This window comes from Euprymna scolopes, chromosome 28, assembly GCF_053919585.1.
Source record: "Euprymna scolopes isolate OS-2025 chromosome 28, ASM5391958v1, whole genome shotgun sequence".
Classification (NCBI taxonomy): Eukaryota; Metazoa; Mollusca; class Cephalopoda; order Sepiida; family Sepiolidae; genus Euprymna; species Euprymna scolopes.
In genome coordinates this window covers 16,346,119-16,367,311 of record NC_136509.1, presented here as the reverse complement: position 1 = coordinate 16,367,311, position 21,193 = coordinate 16,346,119, and the positions used below count along the sequence as shown (strand labels likewise).

At 35.5% G+C, this 21,193-nt stretch overlaps 1 protein-coding gene across 1 annotated transcript in view; it reads right to left on the bottom strand.

Moving 5' to 3' along the window:
• The window catches only part of LOC145249495 (A disintegrin and metalloproteinase with thrombospondin motifs 6-like), a 733,443-nt gene that overhangs the window by 370,806 nt on the left and 341,444 nt on the right, over positions 1-21,193 (bottom strand). The window contains exon 12 of the mRNA XM_080111103.1: positions 13,686-13,749. Within this exon, the coding sequence (XP_079967229.1) occupies positions 13,686-13,749 (64 nt within the window). The remainder of the gene's footprint in view (positions 1-13,685; positions 13,750-21,193) is intronic.

The window sequence follows — 21,193 nt, the reverse complement described above, 5'->3', positions numbered from 1 at the left end:
ATAATAGGTTTGATTTCGATCTTTTACATTATATGAATGGTTTTTTTTTATTTCAATGCTTTTTTCATTTTATTACAATTAATGTGTTACACTCCATATCAAACCCCAACTGTAACTTGAAAATATGAGTTAATTAGATTTTTAGTTGGCGATGAACATCTGGAGACAATTTGTGTTATGACTAAGACGAAAGACTGAACAAAAATATTATATAACCATTTAATAACTATTGTCCGGTTGTAAAATGTGCTTAAATATTATATTTCAATGCGTGCGGGTTTCGAATTTATTATTATAGAACCAATTCTCTATTGATTATTATATTGTACCCAATATATAGTAGTAATTTCAAAAATGCTCATCAAAGTGTTGTCATAGGTGATTGAATCGTCTGCATAGATATTAAAAAATGAAATTAGTATATGATTTGGAAGATCATTGATGAAGACCAGGAAAAGGTTGGCGCCCATGTCATGTAAAAAGGGACAGATCCCAGTAAGTAAAAGAGCAAATTAGATAAGTTGAAAAGGATATTCAGAAAAGGTTAGAATTGAACCCATTAAGAAAAGTTTTAAAAGAATACATATTGAAATCCTAGGAATGCAGAACGATTGTCATTGTTCTTGCAAATAATAAAATATTATTTATGTCAGAGTTAGATAATTAATTTAGGAATGTAGTCGATTGTTCATTCTTTTAGAAATAACTGGACATTAAATATGTCAGTTAAAAGAATGGACAATACGAGTTTAGAAATAATGATTAATAAAATAGGTTAAAAACGATACAATTCGTTTTAGGAGTTTCTTTGTTTACCAAAGGTGTGTAGATGCATGTGCAATGCATGGGCAAAGCGCACGTGTGATTTGAAACGTGAGGGAATCCCATTGATTTACCACGCCTATGACATCATCAAGAAAGGAGATACCCAATATATTGAGCCAAGGTTCGAAGAAGAGAGACAGAGTCAAATGGTCAGAGAGCGACTTAGAGTCGATTCGGCCACACTGGGAGCTGACGCCCTCTTGGAGGCGAGAGGTAGGAAAGATAGGACAATGTAATCGAAAAGGCTTGAATCCCTGATCATCATCAATCATTCAGCTGGTATGAATAAAGAAACATCTAATATTTGTAAACTGTTGTCTTCGTCTGTCGTCATTCCACCAAAAGGTAAAGGTAAAAGTGTTTTATCTATTATCTTGTAAACGCTTTTGTATGATTTCCTCAAAGTATTATGTGTCCCCTCCGCCATCATCAATAAAGTATCTCCTTTCTGTGTTAACAAGAACTGCTGTATAAATGCCTCAGCTCCGTTTTAATAATAATATGAAGTCCCCAAGGATCGTCACAATCGTCGTCGTGGGGTAAACAGTATAAAAATGTCATTATTATCTTTAAAAAAAAAACTGCCTGCCCCGTTTCCATCATCATTAAATAATGACTCTCCCCTCTATATATGATAAAAGAACCGTACACCTCATATCTCTCAGCCTCTGTTATAAATGCTCTTGTTATAAAATGTATCCCGTCATTTATCAGACAGAAGAATCTACACACTCGATGGTATATACCCTCAATATATGTACACACACACACACAATGAGATACGGTTTCAATACGTCAACATAGAAATATACACTTTCGATATATGTTCTCTACAATATCCACACGCTAATATAAACTTACGACGTAACACCCAAAATACATCTGCGAGCAGGAAAAATAATGTGGTTAAGCTTAAACATGGAAAAGAAAAGGATAAGATATTCTAGTAAAAACTATATTAAATTTATAACTTAAAATATTACAACATTAAGATTTTGTTTATTCAATTTAACATTATATAATCAATTCCTAATGCTGCAATATTTTAAGTTATAAATTTATTATATTTTTTACTAGAATACATTTGTTACATAGGGGTGTTATTTGTTTAGAAGAGATGTCGTATGCATTGTTGTTGTTCGTCTTAGTAGGGAGAGTCTTAGAGGTTCATGTTGCGTGCAGATATATCGAGTATATATCAAGAGAGAGACAGTTCTGTATATATAATAGACAGTGTACATGATGATACAGGAGAACCGACGACATGTAATACACAATGAAAAGAGAATTTAGATATATTGATAGATAGACCGAGATATAGTTTGCTTGACATTTATGTTTGGCAGTTCTGTGAATGAAAGTGTTTCTATAAACATTGACACATATATTTCTTACCTATTTTTCAGATGATCAGTTTCACAAATTCTTATAATATAAATGGACAATACTTTTTTTGTTGAAAACATAACTCGAAGACGCAGATACAAAAAGATGATGTTTCCGTTTATTATACCATATAGATTAAGGTATTTTTATTGATATTTAGGTCTCTTAATCTAAATCATTACAACTCGAAAGAAAACCCCGTCTAACTGTGTTCTATGCAAAATTCGACAGCACTCCTTTTCACTGACGCTGTAATTCGCACCACCTCTTAGCACGAATGTGTTCTCTCGGCTCCAAATCATACGTCACGCCTCAATCACGTGTGAACAGCTCGCGTTCCTGGAACGAACCCTCCCATTTTTGAAACGGTTTGTTTTTATGCAGTTCAAGACCGTCAAATTTTCATACCAACGGCGAGATTCACGTTAGCTCATATGACCGTTGAGATTAAAATCAACTGTGTGTCGCCATTTTTGTTTTCAGCAGTTGAACCCTACAAAACACGCAGACATGTGGCCGTTTTTTTTTTTTTTTTTTTTTTTTTTTTTTTTTTTTAGGTAATTAACTTTCGCTTTTATTACGATTCTCTGCACAATTAGTTGGGAAGTCAATTTCTTTAAGCCATGTAACACAGGCCAGCATGCAAAACAGACTTTAAATCGACGATGATGACGTCATTTTTTATGGAAATCGCTCCAGACAAAGTATAAAGCCACTTGGTATTAGGAGCTAAGAAAAAAAAATAGTACTCCAAAGTCAAAAACCAACGATATGTGTTAGATGGAATAGACTGACTAAGAAAAAAAAACTAATTCTTTCTCCTTTGTCAGAAACATCGCTCATGGAATATAAGGACTAAAGGAACGAAATAAGGGAAGTGAGAGTTACAAAGCTGTTGGAAGTAAATCTCAGGTCCACTTAATATTATCCGTTTATGATGATGATGATGATGATGATGATGATGATGATGACGAGGGTCCATTGTATAAGAAAACGTTAACATTGTTTCAGATGAACCAAGTTCAATGTAGTTGTGGCATATTCTTAATGGGTATAAATGGAGGAAATCTGATATGGAGGAGAATTTGTTTTATAGTCTGTGAAATGGAAGAATTTTAGTAAATCAACAATCAACAACGTAAACAACCATAGATCGGAATCAAGGTCAGCATTATTTCATACGTTGGGGATCAGCCTGGTTGATTTTTGTCAGTCACCATTTTTATCAATATCTTCTCGAAAATACGACAATGTGAAAGAAGAAAACAAGAAAAATTCTTATTTTAACATCGTAACGTGTGTGTGTGTGTGTGTGTGTGTGTGTGTGTGTGTGTGTGTGTGTGCGTGTGTGTGTGTGTGTGTGTGTGTGTGTGTGATATAGAGGCACAAGTTTAATTAGGTGTTCGGTGCGACCAAGATGTCTTCAACTACAGACATATCGCATTATGGTTAAATCCCACCTTTCAGGGGAGGAGCCATCACTGCTAAGAATTAATGATGAATCAGTTTCCAAACTCCCCTCTTTCAACACAGGTGGTATATGAAAAGAGAAGAAAATGAATCTGTCTGTCTCTCTCTCTCTCTCTCTCTCTTCCTCTCTCTCTCTCTCTCTCTCTCTCTCTCTCTCTCTATATATATATATATATATATATATATATATATATATATATATATAATGCTGGAATGCTGGGTTCGTCTCTCATGACCGGCAGGAATTGTTACCCTACACTGGTGATTGCGTAAGCATGAAACACTACTACCTATGGGTGAAAATGAATAATCATTAATTATAATTATTAAGCCCCTTTTAAGAATACTTAAGGATCGATACCGTCTACGGAGTAAGGCAATCAACTAGCGTTTATGCAATGTTCACAGCCTTAGCTCGTGTGAATGCTCTAGACTGCCATTGTACTCGCCCGATTTTGGAGTCTTTTCATTCCTGTGGTCCTGAGGTAAAGGCTCGGCAAATGGAACAAAAGATGGCTTCGTGACTGGGTTCGAATTTCATGACTGGCAGCAATTGTTACCCTACACTGATGATTGCGTAAGCATGAAACACTAGTGTCTGTAGGTATAAATGAATAATAATTATATATATATATATATATATATATATATATATATATATATAGTAAGTTATAAAAATATATATGGCAATTAAGCCACAGAATATTCCGCGTTTACTAATTATGACGTGAATGAAATACGGAATATTCTGTGTAGCTTGATTGCCATATATATTTTTATAACTTACTACCAAGCTCTACCTATTATTGAACACTGTTGAAGTAAATACTTCAAGTTTACGCATAAAACTATACCTTTGTATATTAACTTATGTAATTAAATGAAGTCATATATATATATATATATATATGATTCAACTGCTGATTAAAGCAACTTCGATTGGTTCCGTCAGTGTAAAATATCGTAAAACAATCTTGTAACAAACAATAAAACGAATTTATTCAGAAGTTTTCAGAGATTATTTTTGGCAAATATCTTTTTAAGTCCATACCTAAAAAGATATTTACTAAAGAAAACTCCCGATTTTTATTAAATATTTCCTCTTACACGACCGATCTACTGAGTCCGTCAGCGCAAAAAATATGTTATTAAAACAAACAATAAAACTTAGTTACAGTCGCGATTCTTTTTGGCAAATTCTTAAAGATTGGGATTTTTTCCCACCCAGTGGGTCACTTTTAAAAAAAATCTTTGTAAAATAAATTTAAAAAAAGGTGTATTTCTTTATCTAGAAGTGTAAGCCATGTTTCGTTTCAGAACAGTTTCCGATGGTTCGTTGTTCTACACAAGTCCCGACAGTTGACTGGTTTGCAGTAGACAGTTCTCGAGTTAGAATCCACAGAGCAAAAGATTCTTCCGTGTCGAAAAAAAAAAAAAAAAAAAAACATATGCGAAATTGCTACAGAAAGGTTTAATATTTATGGAGCAATTCTGGTTTCTGATTGGTTGGTAGCAGAACGTGAATTAATTCGATTCGTCAGTTCCTAGCAGCATCGTTTATAAATAGAATCTCCCGACGTCCAGTGTGATGGGATGTGTCTCCTAGCGGCCTCGGCTGCAGGGAGACAGGGTAGTACAAGTCAAGGATTCGTCACTTGACACTCAGCCCAACAGGTGAGGGGCCAGGATCCAGCCCAGCACCTGTTGGGCTGAGGTACACCGCCTGGGTAATACCTAGGAGGTCAACCCTCCCAGGCCTTGCCACCGGGCTTTCCAGTGGGGAAAGTTTATTGCTTGCTGCCTGAGGCGCCCCGACCGGGGAATGCCGACGGGGTTACTCAGGCAATTTTTACAATTGCAGGAGTGCCTCTCCTTTAGGGGAGCCTGCTGGATCCCCACTTTCCGGCCTTGTGCCAAATTTTGCTGAAGTGGGCGGCAATTAAATATCTACCCCATTATACATCTTGGATGATGGGATGTGTCTCCTAGCGGCTTTGACTGCAGGGAGACAGGGTAGTTGTACTCGTCAAGGATCCTTTCTTGACACTCAGCCCAACAGGTGAGGGGCCGTACTGAGGTATACCGCTTGGGTACTACCTAGGAGGTCCACACTCCCAGGCCTTGCCACCGGGCTTTCCGGGGGGCAAGTTAATTGCTTGTCGCCTGAGGCGCTCCTACAGGGGAATGCCGACGGGCGTGCCCAGGCAATTTTTGTTGAGGCGAGAGTGTCCCTTCTTCAGGGGAGTTCGCCTGTTCTCCACCTTCCGGACACATTTTGCTGTGGTGAGCAGCAAATAAATAACTGCCCCATTATACTCGGCCTTTTGGCTGAGATCAAAGTGTAGTATCTGTTCCGGCAGATGCTGCAAGCTATGACTAGCTATGACTAGCTATGACTAGCAAAGACCAGATGTGGGGGCAACCCCACATGCCTGACCATTAACCAGCTCCCATTTCCCACCTCTCGGGAGCTGGTCCCCTTTTTCCCTTCCCCCTCCCTTCACTCCTCACATTAAAAATCGGCCTTGTGCCTAATTTGCTCGGTGGGGGAGCAAATAAACACCATCTGTTCCGGCAGATGCTGCACTTAAGATAATTTGTACCAGTCAATGGAGGGGAAACCCTCTATACTGGGACAATTATTATTTTTGGTAACCAGAGTGACCCCTTTTAGGGGAGCTGGTTTTTACCTCACATTAAAAACGGCCTTGTGCCTAATTTGCTCAGTGGGGGAGCAAATAAATACCATCTGTTCCGGCAGATACTGCAAGCTATGACTAGCTAGGACTAGCTATGACTAGCAAAGACCAGATGTGGGGGCAACCCCACATGCCTGACCTTTAACCAGCTCCCATTTCCCACCTCTCGGGAGCTGGTCCCCTTTTTCCCTTCCCCCTCTCTTCACTCCTCACATTAAAAATTGGCCTTGTGCCTAATTTGCTCGGTGGGGGAGCAAATAAATACCATCTGTTCCGGCAGATACTGCAAGCTATGACTAGCTATGACTAGCTATGACTAGCAAAGACCAGATGTGGGGGCAACCCCACATGCCTGACCATTAACCGGCTCCCATTTCCCACCTCTCGGGAGCTGGTCCCCTTTTTCCCTTCCCCCTCCCTTCACTCCTCACATTAAAAATCGGCCTTGTGCCTAATTTGCTCGGTGGGGGAGCAAATAAATACCATCTGTTCCGGCAGATACTGCAAGCTATGACTAGCAAAGACCAGATGTGGGGGCAACCCCACATGCCTGACCTTTAACCAGCTCCAATTTCCCACCTCTCGGGAGCTGGTCCCCTTTTTCCCTTCCCCCTCCCTTCACTCCTCACATTAAAAATTGGCCTTGTGCCTAATTTGCTCGGTGGGGGAGCAAATAAATACCATCTGTTCCGGCAGATGCTGCACTTAAGATAATTTGTACCAGTCAATGGAGGGGAAACCCTCTATACTGGGACAATTATTATTTTTGGTAACCAGAGTGACCCCTTTTTGCCTACTTTTAGGGGAGCTGGTTTTTACCTCACATTAAAAACGGCCTTGTGCCTAATTTGCTCAGTGGGGGAGCAAATAAATACCATCTGTTCCGGCAGATGCTGCACTTAAGATAATTTGTACCAGTCAATGGAGGGGAAACCCTCTATACTGGGACAATTATTATTTTTGGTAACCAGAGTGACCCCTTTTTGCCTACTGTTAGGGGAGCTGGTTTTTACCTCACATTAAAAACGGCCTTGTGCCTAATTTGCTCAGTGGGGGAGCAAATAAATACCATCTGTTCCGGCAGATGCTGCACTTAAGATAATTTGTACCAGTCAATGGAGGGGAAACCCTCTATACTGGGACAATTATTATTTTTGGTAACCAGAGTGCCCCCTTTTTGCCTACTTTTAGGGGAGCTGGTTTTTACCTCACATTAAAAACGGCCTTGTGCCTAATTTGCTCAGTGGGGGAGCAAATAAACACCATCTGTTCCGGCAGATGCTGCACTTAAGATGGTTTGTACCAGTCAATGGAGGGGAAACCCTCTATACTGGGACAATTATTATTTTTGGTAACCAGAGTGACCCCTTTTTGCCTACTTTTAGGGGAGCTGGTTTTTACCTCACATTAAAAACGGCCTTGTGCCTAATTTGCTCAGTGGGGGAGCAAATAAATACCATCTGTTCCGGCAGATGCTGCACTTAAGATAATTTGTACCAGTCAATGGAGGGGAAACCCTCTATACTGGGACAATTATTATTTTTGGTAACCAGAGTGACCCCTTTTTGCCTACTTTTAGGGGAGCTGGTTTTTACCTCACATTAAAAACGGCCTTGTGCCTAATTTGCTCAGTGGGGGAGCAAATAAATACCATCTGTTCCCAAATGCTGCACTTTGAGACCATTGCCCTTGTGCCAATTGGTTGTTGGTACATGTAGGGGCAACCCTATATGTACCATCACCTTCCCCTCCCCTCCCCTTTCACCTCACATAAAAACCGACCTTGTGTCATATTTTGCTTACGTGGGGAAGCAAATAAATACCTACCCCCTCCCTAACCCCATTATACGACAAATATTGTAACACTTTATTATTGAAATAAAAATAAAACGAATTTAGTCAGCGTCGCAATTTTCAGCCGAGAGGTTATTTGTTTTTGTTTTGTTTTGTTTTTTCAACTAAATTTTACAAGTGACTTTTTGTTAATTTTGATTTTTAATTAAATTTTACAAGCGACCATTTTAAAATTAGAATTTTTTAACACAATGGCAACGTAACACTAAAAAATATTTTTTAAAAGTAGAATAAAACCATGAAGACTGAAGTAATGTTTCCAATCTCGTGTGTCTCTTTTAGGGAAACGAATTTTCCCCACATTTAAAACATTAGTGTCAAACTGCTGTCGTGGGGAGGCAAGTAAATAACTATTATTTAAAAAATATATTTTCATTTTGTTTGTTTCTTTTCTTTTTCTTTTTCTTTAAATAATATTGCATAAAGTTCCGTTTTATGATAACGCGACTTTGATTCATTTCTCAAAAAAGAGCAATGTGTGCTGCTTGTCCAACTTGCAAAGGGTGTTTATTCAGAAATCGTGGGAAGGTTGAAAATAAAATGCCTTTCGTAATTACCACCCCCAACCTACCCATGTTAAGAACAGCTTTCGGCATAAACACCCCTAATTTCCCCACGTTAAGAACGGGTTGGATAGGCAGCGCATATTGACAAAAAAAAAAGCAAAGGAAATCATTTTTTAAAGTTTTCTCAAAATTTTTTTTAATTTTTATTATCGACTATTGCAGTTTTTGGTTGTTTTTTTTATTAAACTGGAGTAAAAAAAAGTTCAAACTAAATCTATATATAAAAGTGTGTGTGTGTGTGTGTGTGTGTGTGTGTGTGTGTGTGTGTGTGTGTGTGTGCGCGTGTGTGTGTGTGTGTGTGTGCATTTATCTACCAAATAACTGTCAATTTTCGGTCTAGAAACTCGAGATTTGACATAACGAGTATTGAGATTTGGGAAAATCATTTTAATCTGTTTTCGGACAGAAATTTGGCTGTCAAGGGGGTCAAAGTTCAATCATTTGACCTCTGAAAACTCTACCAAACTTCTCCGCCAATTTTGGGTATAAACACGTGAAACTTTAAATGTAGGTTACTTGGACATGGGTAAAACTTTATAATTTGATTTGAGACCAAAATAATAAATGTTAATGGGTCAAAATTGAGGTGAAAGTTTTAAAAAATTTACCTCTGTGGTCTCTACGAAATTGCTCAGACAAATTTTGGCCTAAACATTTTAAATCTTACATAAAGTGTATTCCCACGTAGGGCAAGTTATGAACAGTACATAGGGCTCGAGCCAAGCCGGGCTGAACTGCTAGTCTTAAATAAACCGAAGTGATTTTTTTTCTTTAACTTTGTTTTTTTTTTTAACACAAACTTTATTCTGAAACTTTGAAACGTAAATTTATAACAAAATTTGAAATATCTCGCAACACAAATAGTTTGTTTACTTTCTGGCTTAAGCGAGAATATTAATAAATAAATAAATAAAACCAATACACGACTAATCTATATCTATAAAACCCAGACGCGACTAATCTATATATCTACAAAAGTGAAATTGTCTGTGTGTGTACATTTCCCTACCAAACTACTCTGTCAAATTTCAGTCTGCAGGCTCGAGTTTTGACATTAGGGGTATTGAGATTGGGAAAAATCTTTAGTTAGTTTTAGACCAGAAATTTGGCTGTCAAGGGGTCAAAGTTCAACGATTTTACCGTGGAAAATTCTATAAAACTCCTCCGACAATTTTGTGTCTAAACACTTGAAATTTTAGATGTAGATTACTTATACATGGATCAAACTTTCTAATTTTATTTGAGCCCAAAACAATAAATGTTAAGGGGTCAAAATTGGGTCAAGGTTTTAAAAATTCACCTCTACAGTCTCTGCCAAATTACTCAGCCAATTTTTGGTCTAAACATTTGAAATTTTACACAAAGTGTATTCAGACATAAGACAAGCTTTTTAATCGGTTTTTGGCCGAAAATTTGGCTACCAAGGAGTCAAAGTTCAAAAGATTTGATCTTTGCGGTCTCTAACAAACTATTCAGCCAATTTTGGGTCTAAACATTTTAAATTTTTCATACAGGGAATTCAGACATGCAGCAAGCTTTTGAATCAGTTTTGGGCAAAAATTTGGCTGTCAGGAGGTCAAAGTTGAAAGAGTTGACCTTTGCAGACTCTACCAAACTCCTCCGCCGATTTTGGGTCTAAACACTTGAAATTTTAGATATAGGTTACCTGGCCAGGAGTCAAAGTTTTTAATATATATATATATATATATATATATATATATATATATATATATATATATAAAGCTGAACGTGTGTGTGTGTGTGCGTGGTCACGAATAGGCTCCTATATGGTTACTATTTTAAAAAACTAATTACATATAATGATAGAAGATGTATCGAGGATCAGGAATGGGTATGTTTGATCTGGCAGAACCGTGGTTTCTAAAAATTGTGGGGTCTGCGTTCGCGCATGGCCCCCAAAGTATGGAAATAAAAAATGAAAAAAAAAACGTTTACAAGGGATTTTGATATAGATGTACATAAGAATACTTTGATAAGTATGTTTCAACTTAAATAGAGATGGTATAATAAAATTGTGGGGCCTGCATTCGCGCCTGTACTCCATGGAAATATGGCACAAACTTTAATAAAGACTTTTCATATCTATTTGCGTAAGTATACTTTAATAATTATGTTTCAGTTTGAAGAAATATGGTATAATAAAACTATTGGGTGTTCGTTCGCGCCTGACCTCCATAGAATGTAAATATGTCACAAAGTTTAACAAGGTTTTTTAAAGGGGGTGAGGGTCCACAATAACACCTTATATTTAATCTTAATTCACGTTAGCTTTTATTTATTTTTTTGAGTTGAATTATATTGTGTCGAATAAATTCACCTCATGAATTCACGTTCTTATTAAAGTGAAAGCAAAAAAAAAGTCGAAACTTTAGACAATTCTCGACACAAATTTTGCATAACTCTGTTTTTTTCCTTCTCCACTTGCACGTGGCACTCTTTCGAAAATAGATAAATAATAAAAAATAAGAACGTTACTTGTTATCGTGTCAAAAGAAGGAAAAAATCCTGCTCACGTGATTATGTGTCTTTTTAAAAACATTGACATAACCTTTTTATCTTTATTTATATATCTGATTAAGATTTTTAGTGTCAGTGTACTAGAAGGAATTCAGTTGATTACAACCCTTTCTGCGTGTTCTTTACATTACAATAGTACAGCCCTGAATCAGACGGCGCAATACCACACCGTTCAATACTGTAAAACTGAAACGAACCTGTTCTGCTTGAAAAGGGCGCTATTTTCTTCTTATTCATATTTATCTCGATTCTTTGCTTTAAAAAACTAAAGTAATTACGTGTTTACTTTTTTAATATCCCATTTTACTGTTTCGGATTATTTTACTAAAGTAAGTAAAGTTTCATTATTTTTCAAAACTGTTTTTGTTTCTTTGTTTTTCGATATTTCGTCGATATTATTTAGTAAGAGTGTTTAGCAGAAAAGCCAACAAACGACTAGCCGAAGAAATAAATATACAAGAAATAAATGTTAGCAAAGTCAATAAAAGTTCAGTTCATGTTTATTTTTAATAGTTTTTAATGCTCTTTACTTGAAATATTTTCAGCGAACCGAAATTAAAACGAAATTTGAGGCGATAACTACTTAAATGAATTTTTATATAAACTACACATGCCATAATCGAATATTCCTCAAGCACAAAATAACGGAAAACATTAAAATTGGTTTATAAATATTCCTTACGTTGACGGAATTCTCTTAAATTGTTTACACAAAATGCTCAGTTGCCCCTCCTTCAAATTGAAAACGGAACTCTCCATTTCAAAGTCGCTGCCATTTTGATTTTTGAAAACCGGTCCGTGAATTAAAAAACATTTTTTTATTACAAACTACTTAAAAATACAAACCAATGAACTTTTCTATCATAAAAGTAACTTTTATTGACTATGGTAACATTTATTTCTTGTATATTCATATTATTATATATATAACATTTTCTCTTTGTAAGGAAACATCATTTTGTTGGTCACTCTTGGCTACGAAAGGAAACAAAGTTGAACCCAGTCAACGACGGGTACTTCTGCTAGTATATATATATGCACATAAAGTTATGAACAGTACATAGGGTCCAAGCATTTTATAATATAGAAGCACCTATTTTACTTCTCTATTATTCTTTTCTTTTTGTAAAAAAAGTTCTTTAATAAAAAAATAAAAAAATACACATATACCTGGCTATCACATACAAAGCGAATGATATATTGCCAACACATGGATGAAGCTGAAATATCAAATATGGACGTGACATTATATGACTCAAAGAGGGAGGGAACAAGAAAAGTAACACGATCGAGGATGAAGGGCCTCAGTTACAGGAGGATCGGTGTGTTTAATAGTGCTATTATGATTTGTTGGTTTGCAATTGATAACGACATTCCTTCCAAAGCGTTAGGAATTTTAAAAAGAAGGGATTAAGTTTATCAGCCGAACAAAGGTACACGAAGTAGGGTTGCTGGATCGACAATGGAGAGGAAGCAGTTCATCAAGGCACACAAACAGCTTAAAAAAAATGGTGCTGACTTTTTTACAAATTAGTCTTATTTTCTTTGGGTGTTGTGAAGTTTTAATTCCAACAAGAATGTTACCCACACAAAAACGATAGCTGGTGAAATATCTCAGTCCCAGGAGGAGCAGAAGTTTTGATTTAATTGTGTTGTTACGATTTATTGTTTACATTCAGTAACAAGCATATATTTTGGTTATGATATGCAGGGTATGAGAGCTCCCTAACTCTAACCTCTCCTTTGGGGGAAAGGTTAGGAAACGCTTTTGACAAGTTGTATTTTGCTAAACCTTGAAGCAAAATGTAGTAGACAGAAAAAAAAAAATCAGGAACACAGATAGGAAATAGTCAGTATCGCCCACCTCTAGAAGAGAGGGATTTCTTGGCTGTAATAATCGTAGAGAAAGAAGAAGCAGAAAAAAACAATAAAAAAAAACCCGCTTCTCGCAGACACGTGGTTCGTCACAAAGAACAAGCAACTCGCCAGAATCACCTGCACACAATTTGCCGGACACATCTCACTGCTTTCCAGCGTCCTGCCTTTATACCAGCTGGGAATTATATATTCGCATAATCACGCAAGAGTAAACGCGATTCTACGAGAATTGCATGGGGTCAACGCTAATAAAAACCCATGGACGCCATCTTGGAACTCTCTCTTCCGCCCAGCCAGAAACACAACAGACGTATATGAGGTAAGCTCTCTATTTCGCCTGATTTCGGTTATTGTTAATTCTGCTACAAAACTATAACCCCACAAAGGAATGAAGTCTAACAAAGCTGTATTTTATTTGAGCCTGTATACAAGACATCAGACTTTAAGGATATGCAACATGAAGACTTACCTCGGTTTTGCAGATTCGATATCGTTTCCTTTCTCCAATACAATATTTACCACCATTAGAAGGGCTGTAAAATACATTAAAAAAAAAAAACAAGGTTATTTTAAAATATAAAGTTGATTTTTTTCTTGCTCTGGCATTGATAATAAAAGCGTATGAGTACCTTTTCTCGTTACAAATTATTAAAACAAACTTTTTAATATACTCAGTCATGGATATGCAAACGACTACATGAAGGTTAACTAATTTGCAAATTTATTTTGAAAAACGAGCGTTAATTAATTACTTATTCATTTTTATGTTTTTTTTTTATCATGACTGATTTCATTTTACTATTGTTGAATTCTATTTATTCATAGTTTCTACATTCTGCATAATTGTGTAGAATTTAAGATGTAAACGTTGCAGCACACTGAAATATATATGTATATATATATATATATATATATATATATATATATATATATAAAAGTGACCTTGGTTTGTGTGCAAAAACTCTCTACCAAACTCTTCTCTGAATATTCAATCTACAGTTGAAATATGTAGGATATTTGAACTTGTTGTATACTTTTGATTTGTTTTTTTTTAGCCTGCAAAACTTGCTGATAAGGGGTCAAAATCGAAAACAAAACAGTTGACCTTGGCAGGGTATGTTGAATAAAACATTTGCTGTTACTTTTGCGCATACTCAAAAATTAAACAATCATTCTTAGCTCAAAGTTGCATAAATTTTAACCATTCATATTTATCTGTCCGTAGCTCAGATGGCAAGAACTAAGGCTGGAGTGCTGAACTTTCTAGTTTTGATTCAAGCAGATGGTATCCAAGTCATATTGTTTTTATAAGTTTTGAAATCATTACTATACATTGAATAATAATCAACAAAGCTCTGGTTTTTTAATAATAAATAAGAAATCTGCATGAATTAAAATATAATATTTATACATATTTTTTGATGAGCCAATGCCGGGTAGTACATAACTAAAACACTGAAGAGGTCCATATTTCATTAAGCATGTCGTGAACTGCGTTCATGTTAAGTTACTGGTTGTTAAAAGGGGGTGGGGGTTACATACAGACAAGACGAGACCCAATACTTGGGGAATCCACATTTAGAATAGAAGTGATAGAGAGAGCAATTCTTATGATACTGAAGTTGAGAAATAGATGTGAAGAGAAATGTAATGTTTATACAAGACGATGGAACAACGTTATGATCATATGAACGGGAAGACAAAACACATTACCTTGTGGTTGAATGACAAATGAAGACAAAAATTCGCATAACAAATACAAGACGTTTATTCATCCAGCTGGTGTGATTGAAATTCGATGCCTGCTACATTACTACATGCCGTCTTTTCCTGGCCCTTTCACTCCTAAGGAGTTTCAGCTAACTTTGCCAGTCTTCCGATTCGCTCTGCCAAACTAACTAATTCTCTCTTCCGAACTCACTCAGACCCCTTTTGTAGTCTAAGTATATATATTAAATCTATATTTCTTTGTGACGTCAGCACGTGGTCCAAGCATGTGAATTTAATGCACATGTTTCTAACACGTACCCTGGCAACATAATTTCTCTGTAGACATTCTTTGCCAGTAGAATGATGAAGAATATTATGAGAGGACTGAACAAAGTTTTGATTTTTTATGACAACGGTTTATGGCAATATTTGTTGATATTGGATTCCAAAAGACTATGTTGTAGTCCGTAGGTAAACAGTTGCGTGGTAATGTGTTCCACAAAAGTTTGGAAATTTAGGTTTATTTCATAGAGAAAGTAAAGTGCTTTCTGCCATTTCTTGTTTGGGCAACCATTTGGATAATTAAGATGTTTGAATATAACCAAAATTATTGTAGTTACTGAAGCTGACATAATTAGATTAAATTTTGATATAATTAAATGCAACTAAACTTATTTTGCCAATGAGCGCCTGAGAGTTATCAGGTTGTCGCAAAAGTTTTTGCCGATTTCAAATTTCATCTTGAAAATAAAAACTGTTGATGAAATTCTTTATTCATAACAATTATGGGACTTGTGGAAATTCCACAGTGGACTCTTTCGTACGTAATATATTGATGTTGACATTCTGTGGATGTTCAGTGTAAATGGAGATGCCCTGATATTATTGTAGCTCTTTTGTGAAAACTGCAAAAGTATTTATCAAAGCTAGCAGGGACGCCCGTAAAACACACTTTAAATATGATATTTTAATTCATGCAGATTTTGTATATATTATTATAGAATCAATTTTCTATTGATTTTAATATATTATAAAGTTGTGATTTCAAAAATAAAAAAATATATATATCTATATGACTTGGGATCATCAGCTTCAATCGAAACTGAAACCAAAACTTATGAAGAAAAAAAATATATATACATAACTTGAGTTCATTCAGTTATCAATATAATCGAAACCGAAACCGAAACCAAAACTTATGAAGAATTCTTGATAAAAATTATTTATTACAAGAAATGGAAGGTCATAACAATTAAACGACAGTCACTCGGAAGAAAAAAGATGTAAGTGCAACACACAAAATAACACGCTATCATATTTATGTATAGATAACGACTTTTGCTCTTCATAAGTTGATTCCATCTGTCAACGAGATTATAAATGCTTCACTTGTAAAATTTTTTAGGTGTTGATGGGAAATATGAATCTCACTAACGTTCAGGATGGCTGGTTACCTTTAATGCATCTAAAACCAAACCCCTATCTTTACATCATCAACGTTCTGATCTCCATCTGGCATCAATTGAAATGGATGGCTCTCATCTAGGAGAAGCCCCATGTTTTGACAAGCTTCTGGGTTTGTCCTTTTCTCCTGATCTGAAATGGAACACGTACATCAAGTCTGTTGCCAAGGTCGCTGGAAAGATGATGGGATCCTTCTACCGCTCCAGAAGATATCTCACTACTGATGCAATTCTCTATCTATATAAAAGCCAAGTACCTCTAAAGATGGAATGCTGCTGCCATATCTGGGCAGGAGCTGCTAAAAACAGCCTATCCTGCCTTGACAGAGTACAAAATAGACTTCGTGGTTTAGTGGGGGATGCCCTTTTCTCTACTCTGCAACCTCTCTCCCACAGAAGAGACGTTGCAAGCCTATCCTTGTTTTATCGTTATTTCTATGGCAGGTGCTCGTCTGAACTCCAATCTCTGGTTCCCCCTCGCCAATCTTTCATGAAAAACACCCGTCTAGCTGAATCCACTGTGAAAAATTTCCCCCACTCTTTATCTGTGCCTAAATCAAAACGCGGGTTCCATGAACAAAGCTTCTTTCTTAGAACTGCACGCCTGCGGAACTCTGTTCCGTCTACCTGCTTCCCACCTGACTACAACTTGGATGTGTTCAAGTCCAACGTTAACAAATTCCTAATGAACCCCCCCTTAAGTAAACACTTCATCAAATCTCCACACTAACATACTGTACTTGCAATAATCCTTATCCCTGGGTGGCTTCAGGGCCTTGATAAGAGGTGACCACCGTGTAAAAAAAAAAAAAAAAGAAAGTATAACAAAAATTCAGTCAGTAGTAAAAGAAAACGCGCGTTCCTTGTTAAAAGAGAGGTGGCTTTTATCAGCAGGGGAAATAACTGTACATATTCTTTTGAAGAGTTATGTCCCTTGTAAAAGTTAAAAAAAATAAAAATATATATGGTAAAGGAAAAAAAATTTTAAAGTATTTAACTTTTTTAAAAGAAATATTGTGAACATTTTTTTATCTAGAATTTCCCTAAAAAAACAAAACAAAAAAAAACACGACCCTGACTGATTAACTAAACTAAAGAAAAACAAATTTCTTCTTTTGAAATGAAGATTTTTTTTGTCTCATGCCAAAAGACACATCCGAAAATTCATTTCATGGAGTTTCTTTGGCAGAAAAAGGAGAAGTATGTGATATGATTTTTTTATTTTCGTTAATTAACGAGTTTATATATTTTTTGTTGTTTATTAATTAACATCGTTTCATTGTAACAGGTTGTTTACTTTTTGTTTTGTGTACGTTAATTTATAAACGTCCCAAATTATACCTTGCAAAATATGCTTAATTTTTGCTATGTTTATGCTGGTTATCTACCTTAGATTTGAGTTTCAGTTGACATAAGCGTCAGCTTTTATTTGGTGATTTCTAATTTCGGATTTAAAAGATACTAAAATCCAAATATTTATTAAACCACTAACTATAATCTGGAGTGCCAGTCGAACATAAGGTTAATGGTTGGTAGGGTAAGTCATTTTTTAAATTACTAATACACAGACCTTTAAAACGAAAATTATATATATATATATATCGAATTTATATGTTAACTTAGTTAAATATTCTAAAATCCTCAGCCAACTTTTCTTCCATTGTGAAATCATCTTCAACTCAAATCTAATTATTAAGGAGTTCAACAACCGCGCTATAAGATTACTCACACCCAAGAATATCCTGTATCTCTCCAAAGTCACAATTCGCTCATGCATAGACTATTCTTGTCACATCGGCGCTATTTTACAATTTGTCATTGTTCAGAGGGAGACAACTCTCTTTTACTAAGAGATCCATTCATTTTTTTCACAAAAAACATACTTTTATGTTTTTTGTTCTTTTTTTTTTTTTTTTTTTGAGGAGGGGTATTCAATTATAGAACGTATAGTTTTTAACAGATGCTTCTGCAGTTTATTTAATAGCTTTTCCGTAAGTAACAAGTCGACATTAACAGAAGCACCCGTGGCCGCCACAACACCCCCGCAGAATTTTTGTGAAATATTAAACGGCTCTCCTGCCCGGTTTATGTCAGTGCATTACTTACAGAAAAATGGTTAATTATACTGCAGAAGATAACCTGTTAAAAAACTATACAAGTTCTATAATTGAATACCACGCTTCAAAAAATAGAACAAAAAACATAAAGGTATGTTTTTGTAAACCGCACATGAAAACTTATTAACAGCAATATTAGCGTCCTTAATTATGAGATTAAAAAAAAAATGAACGAATCTCTTAGTAAAAGAGAGTTGTCTCCCTCTGAACAATAACAAATTGTAAAACAGTGCAGGGTGTTAAAAAGTCTCCAATCTAATACATCACACACTTTCAGTGAAGATCTAATCCTAACCTCATCGCCGCAATGTTTCATAACTGTGTTTGGTTTACAAATAATTTAATTAAATGTGCATGATGAACTCATAGCAGGTGCGCCCTCTTAACGTACATACTTCAAACTAAATCGACAAGCAGCAAACTCAAACCCCATTCCCTATAAAGGTCTCTAGATGCTAGAAAGCCTATCTACCTTCATAGTTTCCTCCTGCGAACTGCTAGACTTTGGAATTCCCTCTCTGTTTCTTGCTCTCCTGACTGTAATTATATGCAGAAGTTTAAATGTAATGTGAACAAACCCTGCAGCTAAACTCCCCACAATGTCTCTGTAGACACAATTACAATTTAGTAGCTTCTCACGTCCAAGTAGGAATATGCCTTGCTTAAGGTGAAAAAGAATAAAAATAAAAAAATAACTATAAAAAATAACTTTTAAAAAATCTTTTTTTATATAGGAGTCAGTACCTATTAAGGCCCGTAGGCTACTCGAGGACAACGTAGTCAATGGGATAATATTGTAGTAATCGTTAGTAATGGAGATTTGGTAAATTGGATTACTTAAGGGACAATTCATCAAGAATTTGTTTATGTTGGACTTGAAGACAACCAAGTTGTAGTCAGGTGAGAAGCAGACAAATGGAAGCGAGTTCCACAGGCATGCAGTTCTAAGAAAGAAGTTTTGTTCATGGAATCTACCTTTTGATTTAGGTACAGATAAAGAGTGGGGAAAATTATTGACAGTGGTTTGAGCTAGACGGATGTTTTTCGTGAAAGATTGGCGAGGGGGGCAGAGATTGGAGCTCAGACGAGCACTTGCCATGGAAATAACGATAAAACAAAGACAGGCTCGCAACGTCTCTTCTGTGGGAAAGAGGTTGCAAGGAAGAGAAAAGGGCATTCCCCACTAAGCTATGAAGTCTATTTTGAACTCTGTCAAGGCAGGATAAGCTGCTTCTAGCAGCTCTTGCCCAGATGTGGCAACAGTATTCTGCTCCATCCTTTGACGTACTTGGCTTTTATATAGATAGAAAATTACATCAGCAGTGAGATATACGACACGGATCCCACCATTTTTCCAGCGACCTTTGCAAATGAAAATTAAGAAAAATTATCTTAAAAATTAATCATTAATGTACAGTTGAAAAAAAAAAAAAATAATAATAATAATAATAATAATAATAATAATAATAATAATAATAATAATAATAATAATAATAACACAGTGGATTTGAGACCAGATACTACACTGTGATCTCGGCATCCCGGTCAAGGAGGATGTTACTAAACTGAAATATCAAACAAGATCCACAAGAATTAAAGGGAGAAAACTTGAATATTAAATCAAGAGTACTCTCCCTTGTCAAACGTACAGTATACAGTTGAAAATTGAAGTTTTTTTAAATGCTACTTTGCATAAAATCAACTTTACTTGGCCTTCGGGACAAGATCAAAGTGTAGTATCTGTTCTTCACATGCTGCACTTCTATTTCTTGTTCTCTTTCGGTAGAGGAGAAATCCTTCACGACTGAGACAATTTTTATTTTTGTACCTTTTCTCCACGTTAAAAAACGACCCTGGTGTCTAACTCTGTCCCGTGGGGAGGCATAGTAAATAGGTACTTGGCCTTCGGGACAAAATCAAAGTGTAGTATCTGTTCTTCAGATGCTGCACTTCAATTTCTTGTTCTCTGTCAGTGGAGGAAAAATCCTTCACGACTGAGACAATTTTTATTTTTGTTCCTTTTCTCCACGTTAAAAAACAACCCTGGTGTCTAACTGTCCCGTGGGGAGACATTTTAAATAGGAACTAAAAAAAAAACTTACATTTTATAAATAAATTTTTATTTCTTCAAATCATCTGCTCCTGAGTCCTGGTGTTATATACTGAATTATTCCCCCCTCCCCACCACCACCATGTTATTGTGCAATATTGTCTTCTCTTCAATTAACCAATTTTAATGAAATTTTCAGTATTTATCAAATGATCATCGCGGAATATAATGAACTAATTATTTTTATTTAAATCTTAGTGAAAATGTATTATTTTGTTTAAACAAAAAATACCTTTGCTAATGTTATGGTTTTCAGTAGTAAATAAAAAACGCAAGAATTTATTTTTGCTTTTTTTTTATATAAATAAAGCATCGTAATTTGTAACAATAAAAATAAAAGAAAAGAATTTTTACAAGAACATTATGAAAAACGCCCCTAGATCCGCATTAATGAATTCGATTTAACTCAAAGAAAAATGAATTGTTCGAACTACCGACATTACCACTGAATTAAGAATTACTTATTTAACATTTTCACAAAAAAATTATAATTGCAAAAAATATTTCTACTTTTTTTTTTTTTAAATTGCAGGTTTTGTATAATTTTTATATGCAAGATTTTAATAATTTCCTTGTT